The 16,185-nt window shown below is 42.5% G+C and overlaps 2 protein-coding genes across 10 annotated transcripts in view; one reads left to right on the plus strand and one right to left on the minus strand.

Annotated features, from left to right (window-relative positions):
- The window catches only part of LOC139750879 (superoxide dismutase [Cu-Zn]-like), a 60,669-nt gene extending 57,567 nt beyond the window's left edge, over positions 1-3,102 (minus strand). Inside the window, exon 1 of one of the 2 annotated variants that reach the window (XM_071665741.1) lies at positions 2,893-3,102. In XM_071665741.1, coding sequence (XP_071521842.1) covers positions 2,893-2,986 — 94 coding nt within the window. In that variant the 5' untranslated portion in view covers positions 2,987-3,102. Of the gene's footprint in view, positions 1-2,773 lie in introns of both variants that reach the window. The other variant, XM_071665744.1, reaches the window with a different exon arrangement.
- Positions 1-16,185, plus strand: part of galene (potassium two pore domain channel subfamily K member galene) — a 477,630-nt gene that overhangs the window by 280,491 nt on the left and 180,954 nt on the right. The gene's annotated exons all lie outside the window — the stretch shown is intronic.

A 16,185-nucleotide genomic window follows, 5' to 3' on the forward strand; every position in this document is an offset into this window, starting at 1 on the left:
GGGAACTCTAGGTCCAGGCGAGGTTGAAAGGTGTACTTACTGTACTGTACGGAGAAGGTGAGGGGGGGGGGGGGGTTGTACACTGGTGGGGCTCCCCGTCCTGGGCCATCTGTACTACCGTACAACATTGCAAACTTCCGTCTGATGTCATCATTCATGGTTTCATCCATGACACTTGTACCACAAAGTTACAGCTTTATATATTTTTGAAACAAGTTGCTCGTCCGGTTTCATGGTATGGCTTCTGGTTGTTTCTATAATGGCATCTTTCGTAACACTGTTTACTGTTGACATTCAGTGAAACAGGTATAACTGTAGGTTTGTGATCAAGTCACCCCTTACCTCTTCTCTCTTCCATACCGGGGAGCTTTGTGGCTCCTAAAACCATTCCTTGTAGCGCACCATTCCTAATGCCGGGTACCAGCCATGTTGCCGTCGTGTTATGCTAGTGGTTTGGGGGGGTTAATACAGGAGTCAAGACAACAACACGATGATGATGTGTCCTGAATTCCTGTGAGGCGACCTGACCCATGCGTATCACGGCACCCGAGTACCAACCAGTTCTTGTGGCTGACATCAGCTCTGCTCTCTCTCTCTCTCTCTCTCTCTCTCTCTCTCTCTCTCTCTCTCTCTCTCTCTCTCTCTCTCTCTCTCTCTCTCTCATTAAACCAGCATCATCTACAGATATAACCGGTTTTACCGCGGGAGGCTTGAACTGAACTCACTGTGCACTGTACACATGTAGCACTAGCTCACTGTACAGCAGGTTGAACTGTGCACTGTACACATGTAGCACTAGCTCACTGTACAGCAGGTTGAACTGTGCACTGTACACATATAGCACTAGCTCACTGTACAGCAGGTTGAACTGTGCACTGTACACATGTAGCACTAGCTCACTGTACAGCAGGTTGAACTGTGCACTGTACACATGTAGCACTAGCTCACTGTACAGCAGGTTGAGCTGTGCACTGTACACATGTAGCACTAGCTCACTGTACAGCAGGTTGAACTGTGCACTGTACTTATGTAGCACTAGCTCACTGTACAGCAGGTTGAACTGTGCACTGTACACATGTAGCACTAGCTCACTGTACAGCAGGTTGAACTGTGCACTGTACACATGTAGCACTAGCTCACTGTACAGCAGGTTGAGCTGTGCACTGTACTTATGTAGCACTAGCTCACTGTACAGCAGGTTGAACTGTGCACTGTACTTATGTAGCACTAGCTCACTGTACAGTAGGTTGAACTGTGCACTGTACACATGTAGCACTAGCTCACTGTACAGCAGGTTGAGCTGTGCACTGTACACATGTAGCACTAGCTCACTGTACAGCAGGTTGAGCTGTGCACTGTACACATGTAGTATTAGCCCATTGTACAGCAGGTTGAACATCTAACCATTACGTTCACAAATGTCTGAGAATGTTACCAGTGTCAGGCTGTGGCTCAGGTTCTCTTGCTGCCGACCACTCCCTCACTGTACCCACCGGTACACGGCTGTGTATTTCCTTAGCGTTATAAAGTGTGTTCGAGTTCGTGTTGTTCGGTTTTCACCTGAGTAGACATTGTCTCCTTGAGGACTGAGGGACGACCCTTCACATCAGCTCGAAGGACAGCCCCTCTCATACCCAGGGTCGTGCCGTCGTGACCAAAGGGTTGAATAATGAGTTTGATGACCAATTTTCATAAATTTCTGGACGCCCTTGTAAGCCATAGTGGTCCAGTATTGTAGAAAATTACTTAACCGTAAGAATTAAGCAAAAAACCTATTAAACGTTAGACTATATCTTGTTTTCAGCGCCACTATGATAATCACTGAGGTAAAAACCTCGTCAGTGGAGCAGCCTGGCGTCCCACATGACCTGCGTCGTCTCCATAGCAATTAGGGTTACATAATCTCCACTTTCTTTCTCTCCGCTTCCCCCGAGATTAAACATCAGCAATAACACTGTTCAGAGACGAAGAATATGTACAGATATAAAGCTCTACATTGTTTGGTATTACTTAGCCTTTTTTCATAAGTTCGTATATTGATTTGCCAGAGTATTTTGCGAATTCGATATAGATAGCAATGACTGGAGATGTGGGATAAAATGCCGGCTGCCTTCACCATCACACATAGCGCGCGGCTACAAACACTTTCCCTGACCTTCAACACCACCGAAATTGCTGCTCCTACCGTTATCCCCGGCTCTGGCTAGCAGCCTCGCTGTTTCTAGTAAAAACTTCTAAAAACAGAATTGTGATTTCGCTCCGCTTGATCAGTAAGAATGCACAGTATGGCTGACGCAGACAGGACAATATATCTGGAGTTTGTCATTAGTAGAATGATGTAGAGCGCAGCCTAGACGTAGACGTGCCAGCTAGGCTTCAAGGTCGCTGGAGAGAAAAAGGTTTGCCGAACCACCAGACATTCCACAAGGTTAGCATGGACCTCGTCACTGCCGCAACATTCACGAATTCAAAGTAATATATAGCCGACTATAAACAATATATCTAACTATAATTTACATATTTTTTCAATAAGTTACACTTCACATCACCTTCGTTAGGTTAAATTAAAGCGAATAACCGCTCTTGTTTACGTTACTTGAGAGTGCTGCGAATCATTTTGATTGTTTGTGAGAATAAATGTAGTCGTCAAGTCAAAACCAGGACTAATTATGTAAGTTATTAAGGGTAACTACATTTATGTTGTTGGTTGGACTCAGCAGGATCGTGCCTGTGTGTTTGTACTTCTCTGTATTAGAGACTTTGAGTAACTTACAAAACTGTCGTTGATATCCTCCTGTAGTTGCTTCCGTCCACTGTGTCAGACTTGTATCACTGGCGCCACTGATGTTTACTTATATCATCTTACACCAGCACCACACACACTGTACTCACTGTAGCACGTGCTGCCCCACTGGACGCGGATCAACTCTTGGCTAACTAGTCTAAATGCTTCCAGACTTATTACGTGTCTTGACTCATCCAACATACATAGAGGTTGTAGAGGTAGTGATGATGGTCGAGGTGGTGTCTCCGCACTATACAACCTTTATCATACAACTGTCCTGGTGGCCAATCGCCCACTGCTGACCACACCACTCTCTCTTTCGCTCCCGCCGCAGTTACGTTGTACCAAGACCTGATCAGCCAGTTAGGCGAGAACAGGTTCAGACCCTACCGGGCGCGCGCCACCGCTGAAATACCAATATCCATTAAAGGTTCATCTTTATATGGACCTCCTCCACTCAAAGCAAATGAGAATAGGTTGATATACTTCACCGGAAGAGATGTCACACACACACGCACACACACACACACACACACACACACACACATATATTTTTTTATATGTAAATATATATATATATATATATATATATATATATATATATATATATATATATATATATATATATATATATGTGCACAAGGGGTCCCAGGTTCGATCCTGGCTGATGGAGCTTTGTATGTTCTATGAAGGTGCGCGTTCATATACACTTTATTCGTATTCATATAACTCCGCGTTGTACAGTCAGGTTCGGTAAAACGCTATCAGCTGGCTATGTGTTCTGTTCGGAAACAAACGATAGACCCCGTTGCTCACCATAGTGAGACGAAGGGTATTCGAGTACTTAGTATTTCGAATAGTTGTTTCCTCTTATACAGTCCCTTAGCCTAGCGGTTAGCATGCCTGCCTCTTGCACAAGGGGTCCCAGGTTCGATCCTGGCTGATGGAGCTTTGTATGTTCTATGAAGGTGCGCGTTCATATACACTTTATTCGTATATATATATATATATATATATATATATATCTTTTCTTTCATACTATTCGCCATTTCCCGCGTTAGCAAGGTAGCGTTAAGAACAGACGACTGGGCCTCTGAGGGAATATCCTCACCTGGCCTCATTTTCTGTTCCATCTTTTGGAAAATTAAAAAAAAACGAGAGGGGAGGATTTCCAGCCCCCCGCTCCCTCCCCTTTTAGTCGCCTTCTACGACACGCAGAGAATACGTGGGGAGTATTCTTTCTCCCCTATCCCCAGGGATATATATATATATATATATATATATATATATATATATATATATATATATATATATATATGTATAATATATATATATATATATATATATATATATATATATATATATATATATATATATATATCTTTCTTTCAAACTATTCGCCATTTCCCGCGTTAGCGAGGTAGCGTTAAGAGGAGAACTGGGCCTTTGAGGGAATATCCTCACTTGGCCCCCTTCTCTGTTCCTTCTTTTGGAAAATTAAAAAAAAAAAAAATAATGAGAGGGGAGGATTTCCAGCCCCCCGCTCCCTCCCCTTTTAGTCGCCTTCTACGACACGCAGGGAATACGTGGGAAGTATTCTTTCTCCCCTATCCCCATATATATGTGTATATGTGGGTGGCACACTCTTTCGTCTGTTGCCCCGCGCCACCTCGCTAACACGGGAGACGGCGATTAAGTATAATAATATTTTTTTTTTTTTTTTTTTTTTTTTTGCTTTGTCGCTGTCTCCCGCGCTTGCGAGGCAGCGCAAGGAAACAGACGAAAGAAATGGCCCAACCCACCCACATACACATATATATATACATACACGTCCACACACGCAAATATACATACCTATACATTTCAACGTATACATATATATATACACACACAGACATATACATATACACACGTACATAATTCATACTGTCTGCCTTTATTCCTTCCCATCACCACCTCCCCACAATGAAATAACAACCCCCTCCCCCCTCATGTGTGCGAGATAGCGCTAAGAAAAGACAACAAAGGCCACATTCGTTCACACTCAATCTCTAGCTGTCATGTAATAATGCACCGAAACCACAGCTCCCTTTCCACATCCAGGCCCCACAGAACTTTCCATGGTTTACCCTAGACGCTTCACATGCCCTGGTTCAATCCATTGACGGCACGTCGACCCCAGTATACCACATCGTTCCAATTCACTCTATTCCTTGCACGCCTTTCACGCTCCTGCATGTTCAGGCCCCGATTACTCAAAATCTGTCTCACTCCATCTTTCCACCTACAATTTGGTCTCCCACTTCTCGTTCCCTCCACCTCTGACACATATATCCTCTTGATCAATCTTTCCTCACTCATTCTCTCCATGTGACCAAACCATTTCAAAACACCCTCTTCTGCTCTCTCAACCACACTCTTTTTATTATCACACATCTCTCTTACCCCATTATTACTTACTCGATCAAACCACCTTACACCACCTATTGTCCTCAAACATCTCATTTCCAGCACATCCACCCACCTCCGCACAACTCTATCCATAGCCCACGCCTCGCAACCATATAACATTGTTGGAACCACTACTCCTTCAAACATAGCCATTTTTGCTTTCCGAGATAATGTTCTCGACTTCTACACATTCTTCAACGCTCCCAGAATTTTCGCCCCCTCCCCAACCCTATGATTCACTTCCACTTCCATGGTTCCATCCGCTGCCAGATCCACTCCCAGATATCTAAAACACTCCACTTCCTCCAGTTTTTCTCCATTCAAACTTACCTCCCAATTGACTTGACCCTCAACCCTACTGTACCTAATAACCTTGCTCTTATTTACATTTACTTTCAGCTTTCTTCTTTCACACACTTTACCAAACTCCGTCACCAGCTTCTGCAGTTTCTCACATGAATCGCCGCCACTCATCAGCGAACAACAACTGACTCACTTCCCAAGCTCTATCACCCACAACAGACTGCATACTTGCCCCTCTTACCAAAACTATTGCATTCACCTCCTTAAAAACCCCATCCATAAACAAATTAAACAACCGTGGAGACATCACACATCCCTACCGCAAACCTACATTCACTGAGAACCGATCACTTTCCTCTCTTCCTACACGTAAACATGCCTTACATCCTCGATAAAAACTTTTCACTGCTTCTAACAACTTGCCTCCCACACCATATATTCTTAATACCTTCCACAGAGCATCTCTATCAACTCTATCATATGCCTTCTCCAGATCTATAAATGCTACATACAAATCCATTTGCTTTTCTAAGTATTTCTCACATACATTCTTCAAAGCAAACACCTGATCCACACATCCTCTACCACTTCTGAAACCACACTGCTCTTCCCCACTCTGATGCTTTGTACATGCCTTCACCCTCTCAATCAATACCCTCCCATATAATTTCCCAGGAATACTCAACAAACTTATACCTCTGTAATTTGAGCACCCACTTTTATCCTCTTTGCCTTTGTACAATGGCACTATGCACGCATTCCGCCAATCCTCAGGCACCTCACCATTAGTCATACATACATTAAATAACCTTACCAACCAGTCAACAGTACAGTCACCCCCTTTTTTAATCAATTCCACTGCAATACCATCCAAACCCGCTGCCTTGCCGGCTTTCATCTTCCGCAAAGCTTTTACTACCTCTTCTCTGTTTACCAAATCATTTTCCCCTAACCCTCTCACTTTGCACACCACCTCGACCAAAACACCCTATATCTGCCACTCTATCATCAAATACATTCAACAAACCTTCAAAATACTCACTCCATCTCCTTTTCACATTACTCATTAGCCCCTTTCACTGAAGTTCCCATTTGTTCCCTCGTCTTACGCAATTTATTTACCTCCTTCCTAAACATCTTTTTATTCTCCCTAAGATGTAATGATACTCTCTCACCCCAACTCTCATTTTCCCCCTTTTCACCCCCTGCACCTTTCTCTTGACCTCCTGCCTCTTTCTTTTATACATCTCCCACTCATTTGCATTATTTCCCTGCAAAAATCGTCCAAATGCCTCTCTCTTCTCTTTCACTAATAATCTTACTTCTTCATCCCACCACTAAATACCCTTTCTAATCTGCCCACCTCCCACGCTTCTCATGTCATAAGCATCTTTTGCGCAAGCCATCACTGCTTCCCTAAATACATCCCATTCCTCCACCACTCCCCTTACGTCCTTTGTTCTCACCTTTTTTCACTCTGTACTCAGTCTCTCCTGGTACTTCCTTACACAAGTCTCCTTCCCAAGCTCACTTACTCTCACCACTCTCTTCACCCCAACCTTCTCTCTTCTTTTCTGAAAACCACTACAAATCTTCACCTTCGCCTTCACAAGATAATGATCAGACATCCCTCCAGTTGCACCTCTCAGCACATTAACATCCAAAAGTCTCTCTTTCGCGCGCCTATCAATTAACACGTAATCCAATAACGCTTTCTGGCCATCTCTCCTACTTACATACGTATATTTTTGTATATCTCTCTTTTTAAACCAGGTATTCTCAATCCTTTTTCAGCACCAGTCCTTTTTCAGCACATAAATCTACAAGCTCTTCACCATTTCCCTTTACAACACTGAACACCCTATGTACACCAATTATTCCCTCAACTGCCACATTACTCACCTTTGCATTCAAATCACCCATCACTATAACCCGGTCTCGTGCATCAAAACTACTAACACACTCACTCAGCTGCTCCCAAAACACTTGCCTCTCATGATCTTTCTTGTCATGCCCAGGTGCATATGCACCAAAAATCACCCATCTCTCTCCATCAACTTTCAGTTTTACCCATATCAATCGAGAGTTTACTTTCTTACACTCTATCACATACTCCCACCACTCCTGTTTCAGGAGAAGTGCTACTCCTTTCCTTGCTCTTGTCCTCTCACTAACCCCTGACTTTACTCCCAAGACATTCCCAAACCACTCCTCCCCTTTACCCTTGAGCTTCATTTCACTCAGAGCCAAAACATCCAGGTTCCTTTCCTCAAACGTACTACCTATCTCCCCTTTTTTCTCATCTTGGTTACATCCACACACATTTAGACACCCCAATCTGAGCGTTCGAGGGGGATGAGCACTCCCCGCTTGGCTCCTTCTGTTTCCCGTATATATGTATATATATATATATATATATATATATATATATATATATATATATATATATATATATATATATATATATATATTGTATATATTGTATATATATATGTTGTATGGTTGCGAGGAGTGGGCTATGGATAGAGTTGTGCGCAGGAGGGTGGATGTGCTGGAAATGAGATGTTTGAGGACAATGTGTGGTGTGAGGTGGTTTGATCGAGTAACTAATGTAAGGGTATGAGAGATGTGTGGAAATAAAAAGAGCGTGGTTGAGAGAGCAGAAGATGGTGTTTTGAAATGGTTTGGGCACATGGAGAGAATGAGTGAGGAAAGATTGACCAAGAGGATATATGTTTCGGAGGTGGAGGGAACGAGGAGAAGTGGGAGACCAAATTGGAGGTGGAAAGATGGAGTGAAAAAGATTTTGTGTGATCGGGGCCTGAACGTGCAGGAGTGTGAAAGGAGGGCAAGGAATAGAGTGAATTGGATCGATGTGGTATACCGGGGTTGACGTGCTGTCAGTGGATTGAATCAGGGCATGTGAAGCGTCTGGGGTAAACCAAGGAAAGTTGTGTGGGGCCTGGATGTGGAAAGGGAGCTGTGGTATCGGGCATTATTGCGTGACAGCTGGAGACTGAGTGTGAAGGAATGGGGCCTTTGTTGTCTTTTCCTAGTGCTACCTCGCACACATGAGGGGGGAGGGGGATGGTATTCCATGTGTGGCGAGGTGGCGATGGAAATGAATAAGGGCAGACAATGTGAATTGTGTGCATGGGTATATATGTATGTGTCTGTGTGTATATATATGTGTACATTGAGATGTATAGGTATATATGTTTGCGTGTGTGGGCGTGTGTGTGTGTACATTGTGTATGGGGGTGGGTTGGGCCATTTCTTTCGCATGTTTCCTTGCGCTACCTCGCAAACGCGGGAGACAGCGACAAAGCAAAAAAAAAAAGATAATATATATATATATATATATATATATATATATATATATATATATATATATATATATATATATTTCTCCCCTCATTATTTTTTTTTTTATTTTCCAATAGAAGGAAGAGATAAGGGGGCCAGGTGAGGATATTCCCTCAAAGGCCCAGTTCTCTGTTCTTAACGCTTCCTCGCTAACGCGGGAAATGGCGAATAGTTTAAAAAAAAAAAATATTATCCCTGGGGATAGGGGAGAAAGAATACTTCCCACGTATTCCCTGCGTGTCGTAGAAGGCGACTAAAAGGTGAGGAAGCAGGAGGCTGGAAATCCTCCCCTCTTGTTTTTGTTTTTTTTTAATTTTCCAAAAGAAGGAACAGAGAAGTGGGCCAGGTGAGGATGTTCCCTCAGAGGCCCAGTCCTCTGTTCTTAACGCTACCTTGCTGATGCGGGAAATGGCGAATAGTTTGGAAAAAAAAAGATATATATATATATGTATATATATATATATATATATATATATATATATATATATATATATATATATATATATATATATATATATATATATTTTTTTTTTTTTTTTTTTTTTTTTTCGCTGTCTCCCGCGTTTGCGAGGTAGCGCAAGGAAACAGACGAAAGAAATGGCCCAACCCACCCCCATACACATGTATATACATACGTCCACACACGCAAATATACATACCTATACAGCTTTCCATGGTTTACCACAGACGCTTCACATGCCCTGATTCAACCCACTGACAGCACGTCAACCCCGGTATACCACATCGATCCAATTCACTCTATTCCTTGCCCTCCTTTCACCCTCCTGCATGTTCAGGCCCCGATCACACAAAATCTTTTTCACTCCATCTTTCCACCTCCAATTTGGTCTCCCACTTCTCCTCGTTCCCTCCACCTCCGACACATATCCTCTTGGTCAATCTTTCCTCACTCATTCTCTCCATGTGCCCAAACCATTTCAAAACACCCTCTTCTGCTATCTCAACCACGCTCTTTTTATTTCCACACATCTCTCTTACCCTTACGTTACTTACTCGATCAAACCACCTCACACCACACATTGTCCTCAAACATCTCATTTCCAGCACATCCATCCTCCTGCGCACAACTCTATCCATAGCCCACGCCTCGCAACCATACAACATTGTTGGAACCACTATTCCTTCAAACATACCCATTTTTGCTTTGCGAGATAATGTTCTCGACTTCCACACATTCTTCAAGGCTCCAAGAATTTTCGCCCCCTCCCCCACCCTATGATCCACTTCCGCTTCCATGGTTCCATCCGCTGCCAGATCCACTCCCAGATATCTAAAACACTTTACTTCCTCCAGTTTTTCTCCATTCAAACTAACCTCCCAATTGACTTGACCCTCAACCCCACTGTACCTAATAACCTTGCTCTTATTCACATTTACTCTTAACTTTCTTCTTTCACACACTTTACCAAACTCAGTCACCAGCTTCTGCAGTTTCTCACATGAATCAGCCACCAGCGCTGTATCATCAGCGAACAACAACTGACTCACTTCCCAAGCTTTCTCATCCCCAACAGACTTCATACTTGCCCCTCTTTCCAAAACTCTTGCATTCACCTCCCTAACAACCCCATCCATAAATAAATTAAACAACCATGGAGACATCACACACCCCTGCCGCAAACCTACATTCACTGAGAACCAATCACTTTCCTCTCTTCCTACACGTATATATATATATACTGGACACATGGAATAGATGATAACGAATCCGTTCAGCGTGCCGCGCGGTAACACCGGATTCATGCCCTAGGAACCCCTTTTAACTTTTTGAGGCTCCAGTAATACTCAGTTCACCAGACCGGACCACAGGTCATAAAGTAATGTAATGTTATATGTGCGTCTCTGTGCAGAGAGTGCTGGGCAACTGAGTTCTAAGTGCTCTGTGTCTTCTTTATGGTAGTTGATAAACCTATTAACCTTGCTTTCTTTCACATTTACTCTCAACTCCTTCCCTTGACACACTCTTCCAAACTTACTCACCACCTTCTGCGGTTTCTCACTAGAATCTGCCACCAGTGCTGTATCATCAGCATTCAATAACTGACACTTCTCAAACCCCCTCGTCCCCTGTAGACTCATACTCGCTCTTCTCTACAAAACTGTTGCATTTACCTCCCTCACTTCCCCATCCATAAAAACTTCAAACATTGTGATATCACACACCCCTGCCGCAGATTGAGCTTCAGGTGGAACAGTTCACTCTGCTATCTTCCAATATATGCCTTAAACCTTTGATAAAAACTTCTCACTTCTAAAAGATTTACCCTCACATCATCTGTCTTTAAGACCTTTCACAAAGCATCTCTCTCAGCCATATAATGTGCTTTCTTCAGATACATACAAATCCATCCGTTTCTCGAGTATTTCTCACACACGTTCTTTAAAGCAAACGCCTAATCCACACATCCTCTACCACTTCTGAAACCACACTGCTCCTCCCCAATCTGACGGTCAGTGCATGCCTTCACTCTCTCAGGAGGTCACTACTCACTCATACAGCTTACCAGATACACTCAACAAACTTGTATCTCTGTTGTTTAAAAACTAACCTTTATTCCCCTTGTCTTCATACAATAGCACTATACATGCATTCCGCCAGTCTCATGCACCTCACCATGACCCATACATACATTGAAAATCCTAACTCGCTAATCAACAAGTCACCCCCTGTATGTGTTTTGTTAGTGTTATCTTTACTGGTGGTGATGGGATCTGTAAGTAGAGGTTACTGAAGCGTGAAGCTGGAGTAAGCTTTTTATATCTGCTTGAGGACTGATGGTTAGTTACAGAATAGTTTGTGTGGGAGGGTAACTGAATGCCGAATATGTTGAAGTGGGACTATATTGGGAGGATCTTTGTTTCATTGTTAAGGTTTTAATTCTTTGTGGTTGCTAGATAACTCATGATTTTCTTCTCGTTAATATCATCTCATAAACACTCCTACATTGTCTTGCTCTGTGCAGCTCATTCTGTTCAGTCTCACCACACCACCAGATATACAACCATAAGAAACTACGCTTCCTAGACATGTTCGAGTTACACCTCATCTACATTCCAGCTACCACTTATCCCTGCAGCATATCAAACACTGCTTCATCATACCACATTACCCATCATGCCCTGGAGGCAACTTCCACGCATGACAATGAAGACCTCAAACATATTCCTCAATTGCCCTGAACTCATCCCACAACATGACCACACTTAATGACCTAAGGTCCCGCCCAGAGTGTGTGTTGTCTCCATTATGGTGGTTGTATAGTGGGCATGAAGGATCCTGAGATGTGTTGAATCGATGTTTGTGCTAATATAGGGATGGATGATGTCCAGGGCGTAGACGGGGAAGAGTGACATAGATACACAGACCACACAGACCCAAGGTCCAAGCGAGGTGGTCTGGCCTTAACGCTAAAAATGAAAAGAAAAGAGTTCCATTGTAAGCAGCAGAAGAAAAGAATAGCAAAGCAAAGGCTTTCTCTCTTCACCCTCCACTCCCTCCGGCACACACCGGCAGGAAAGCTGGTAGAAAAAATACCTTGCAAGATTAATGAGCCTGAAGGAAATTTTGATAAGAAAGTCATAAGTTAGAATGAACATGAATATGTCATGCATACCGTCACCAACGACATACATCCCTTCACTTTTCGTTATAAAGGCAATACTAAGGATAAACTTGAGCTCCAGCCTCTCTGCTTACCTTGCTTATATTATTCCTGATGTTGACGAATGATACAGTAATTCTTAATTACTCTCTCAGAGCAGGTGACACGGGTTAATTAATGTTAGTAAGGTACCGCAACATGGCCCGGGAGATGTCAGTGGTTGAGAAGGTAGCATGATACGTTGCTGCGTTATGATGACTAATGACTTATTCTGTACTGGAGAGTGACAAGTGATGATCAAGTCTAATGTTGAAGATATTAAGGGTGTTGCTCTGAACAACATTTTCTGGCAGCTTATTCCATGCTTCAATAATGTCGTTGGGAAAAAATATTTCGTACAGTCCAGATTAGCTCGGTGACCTCTACGTTTTAATCCACATCCTCTCGTCGGTCATGTTGCCGCTACTGTAAAGAAATGTTCAATATCAACGTTGTTGAATCCTTGAAGTATTTAGAAACATTGTATCTATTTGCCCCGGAGGCGCCTCTTACTTACGGGTTTAATTCTCGCAGTCTCTCCTCATACAGTTTGTTACACAAGGAGGGAATCAACTTACTTGCTCCTCGCTGTACTGCTTCTAATTAATAATGTCCTTAATTAAGTGAGGGGCCCAAAACTGCACTGCATATTCGAGCTATGGTCTAATCAAACTTAGGTATGGTGGCAATATCACATTCTTTCTTTAGTATGAAAACTTTGTTTATAAATCCTGACATCTTATTTGCTTTCTTGGCAACTTCATTACAATGCTGGGAGAATTGGAAGTTACTGGAGACAGTGACCCCTAGAGGTTGCTTTATCTTATGGCCCATCAGTTGATAATCAGTTTTTTGTTTAGATTTCCTACTTGTGACAGCTGACATTTATTGACGTTAAATGGCATTTGCCATTTACTAGATCATTCTGCGATTTTATCTGGATCACTTTCTAACCTTAGCTTATCTTCATCAGTTAATATGGCATTGCCGATCATTATGTCATCAGCAAATTTGAACACTAGGTTATTCCACCTTCCGTCAATATCGTTCATATAAACGATGAAAAGTATAGGCCCAAGTACGGATCCCTGGGGGACTCCACAAGTAACGGGTGACCACGGTGATGATTCCCCCATTCCTATTACTCTGCTTCCTATCACGTCACCAAGCTTCTGTCCAATTTCCTATGCAACCAGTAATCCCTAAGGCCCTGACTTTGTGCATCAGTTTACATGTAGGACTTTGTCGAATGCTTTTTAAGTCTAGAAATATTATATCTATCGCTTTTGTCTTGTGGGTATTAAATGTTATATGATAAATGCAAGGAGGTTTGTAAGGCATGATCTGCTTCTTCTAAAGCTATGCCGTGTATTATTGATCAGACTATTGTTCCAAGTAGGCTCCCATTTTATATCTAACAATCGACTCCAGAAGTTTACATATAATTGTTGTGAGGCTAATAGGACGGTAATTACCAGGAAGTTCGCTGCTTCCCTTTTTTCATATAGGGATGACTTCTGCCAGTCTCCAGACCTGTGGGACTATTCTGTCCTGGAGCGATTTATTGAAAACTGGGTTAACGGTCCGGCTGTGTCGTGTTTGACGTTTTCAATCACTCTTGAATAGAAACGATCAGGACTTAGGCTTTCATTAGTACTCAACTTATCTGTGTTAGTCCTCTAACTGTGACAGTAAATTCTGGTATCATGTGAATGCTATTCATCTGTCTCAAAATTCGTGTAGTTGCTTTTCACTGTAAAAACAAGACTAAAAAACACAGCGTTCCTTATTCTCGTTTACTAAATAAAGGTCGTATTTCTTATTACTGATATATCTATAAAATCTTTAGAATCTTTATTACTATCTCTTGCAATACTTACTTCATCCTCTCTCTTGGCATTTTTGATAAGAGCTTTCACTTGTCTTCTGATTGCGTTACATTTCGTTGCAGTGTCTGGGTCATTGTCCGATTTTTTAAGTTTAAACTCAGAGTTTATTATTGTCGAGTTTATTTTGCACCGTATGGCTCTTCTAATACCTTGGGACTACCATTCAGGCTTTTTGTTGGTTTGTATCTGTCGTGCACGGGAATAAATGTGACTTGATTGTGCATAAACTGACGCTTGGAAGTGGTCCCTGATTCCTCCGGGTCTGAACCAGTAAGGGTGAGATTCTCTAATGCGTCGCGCAGCCCGTTAAGATCCTCCATTTTAAAGTTAAGGGTAATGATACTGGTTTTACGTCGAACCTAACCATGTTATGGCCACAAGTGCCTAAATGTTCTCCAACACGGATGTTAGTTACTAAGAACTCCTAGGATGCAAGTATATTAGTTCCTCTCGTTGACTCGGTGATGATTTGGTTGAGAAAATTATCTTGTACAAAGCTGATAAGTCTAGCAGATTCACTCTCTGTACACCTGAGATAGTCTGCCAGTTGATTTGTGGAAGATTGAAATCCCCGAGAAAGATCGAGTCTTTATCCTGTGTTGCTCGTTGTAAACTCTCGTACATGACAGTAAGACTCGTGTTTGTCAAGGGAATGTGATTTCAGATGGATGTTTGTTTGGTGTGATGGTGTTTAAGAAGGGCGCCTGTTTAGTGTTCGTCTGGTCATTTCAGTGTATATGTGCTTTGTTTGTGGTATATTTGCTGGGGATCTGTGTAAAGTCTGCTGAAGTGTGAGCTAGGGGGAAAGATTTTTTTATTTGAGCTAAGGAATTGGTGGTTAGTTATGGAGTGGTTTTGATGAGAGGAGGCCAGTGTTGTAAAGAATTGAGTGCAGAGCATGTCGACATGGAATTTTATTGGGAGGAAATTTGTTTCGATGTGTAAGTGTCGAGTATTTGTAGGTACGAGACAGCCAGTGATTGCATTGTTTTCTGTGGTTTTCAGCTTTCTGATATTTGCTGCTTTTGAGAGGATGGAAGACCAGGCAGGTGAGGCGTAGTTTAGAGTGGAGCTGATGAAATGTTTGTAGAGGATGTTGACGGGTTCCATTTTTTGTCCAAAATCTGATGACTGTTAGTGTTCCGAGGGCCTTTAGTATGTGTGTTGCTTTTGTGTTGATGTTATTAATGTGAAGAGAGAATGTCATGCGTGTGTGTGTCTGCCGTTTGTGGTTTCTAGAATGGTTGGTGTTTTGTTCTGTGAAAGTTACTGTTCATTGAAGGTAACTGGAGGGTGTGAGTTAGATATCCGTCTGTCTGGAGTTAAAAGAGTCACTAAAGAATTCTGTAGAGATGCAGACATTTTACTTTGGTTGAGCAGTTTCAGTTGTGTAATGTAGTGCTGCATGTTTGTTGTGAAACGATTGTCAGGTCGTCTGCATGCGAGTGTACTTTGTTGTTGTTGTTTGTTGGAGATAATGGGAGATCGTGTTGGAAGAAACTGAAGAAAGTTGGAGAACAAATTTCTCCATGGTCATCATCTTCATCATCATCGTAGAGTTCCAGGATTTTGAAGGTGAAGCCATTGTGAGTGACTCTGGCATGGCGACGGGACGTGATATGGGCCACCCACTTTTTGTCATTGTGTGTGTGTGTGTGTGTGTGTGTGTGTGTGTGTGTGTGTGTGTGTGTGTTGGGGGGGGGGGTTTATGTCATGCATATTTTTTGTG

This window comes from Panulirus ornatus, chromosome 10 (assembly GCF_036320965.1).
Source record: "Panulirus ornatus isolate Po-2019 chromosome 10, ASM3632096v1, whole genome shotgun sequence".
Taxonomy (NCBI): Eukaryota; Metazoa; Arthropoda; class Malacostraca; order Decapoda; family Palinuridae; genus Panulirus; species Panulirus ornatus.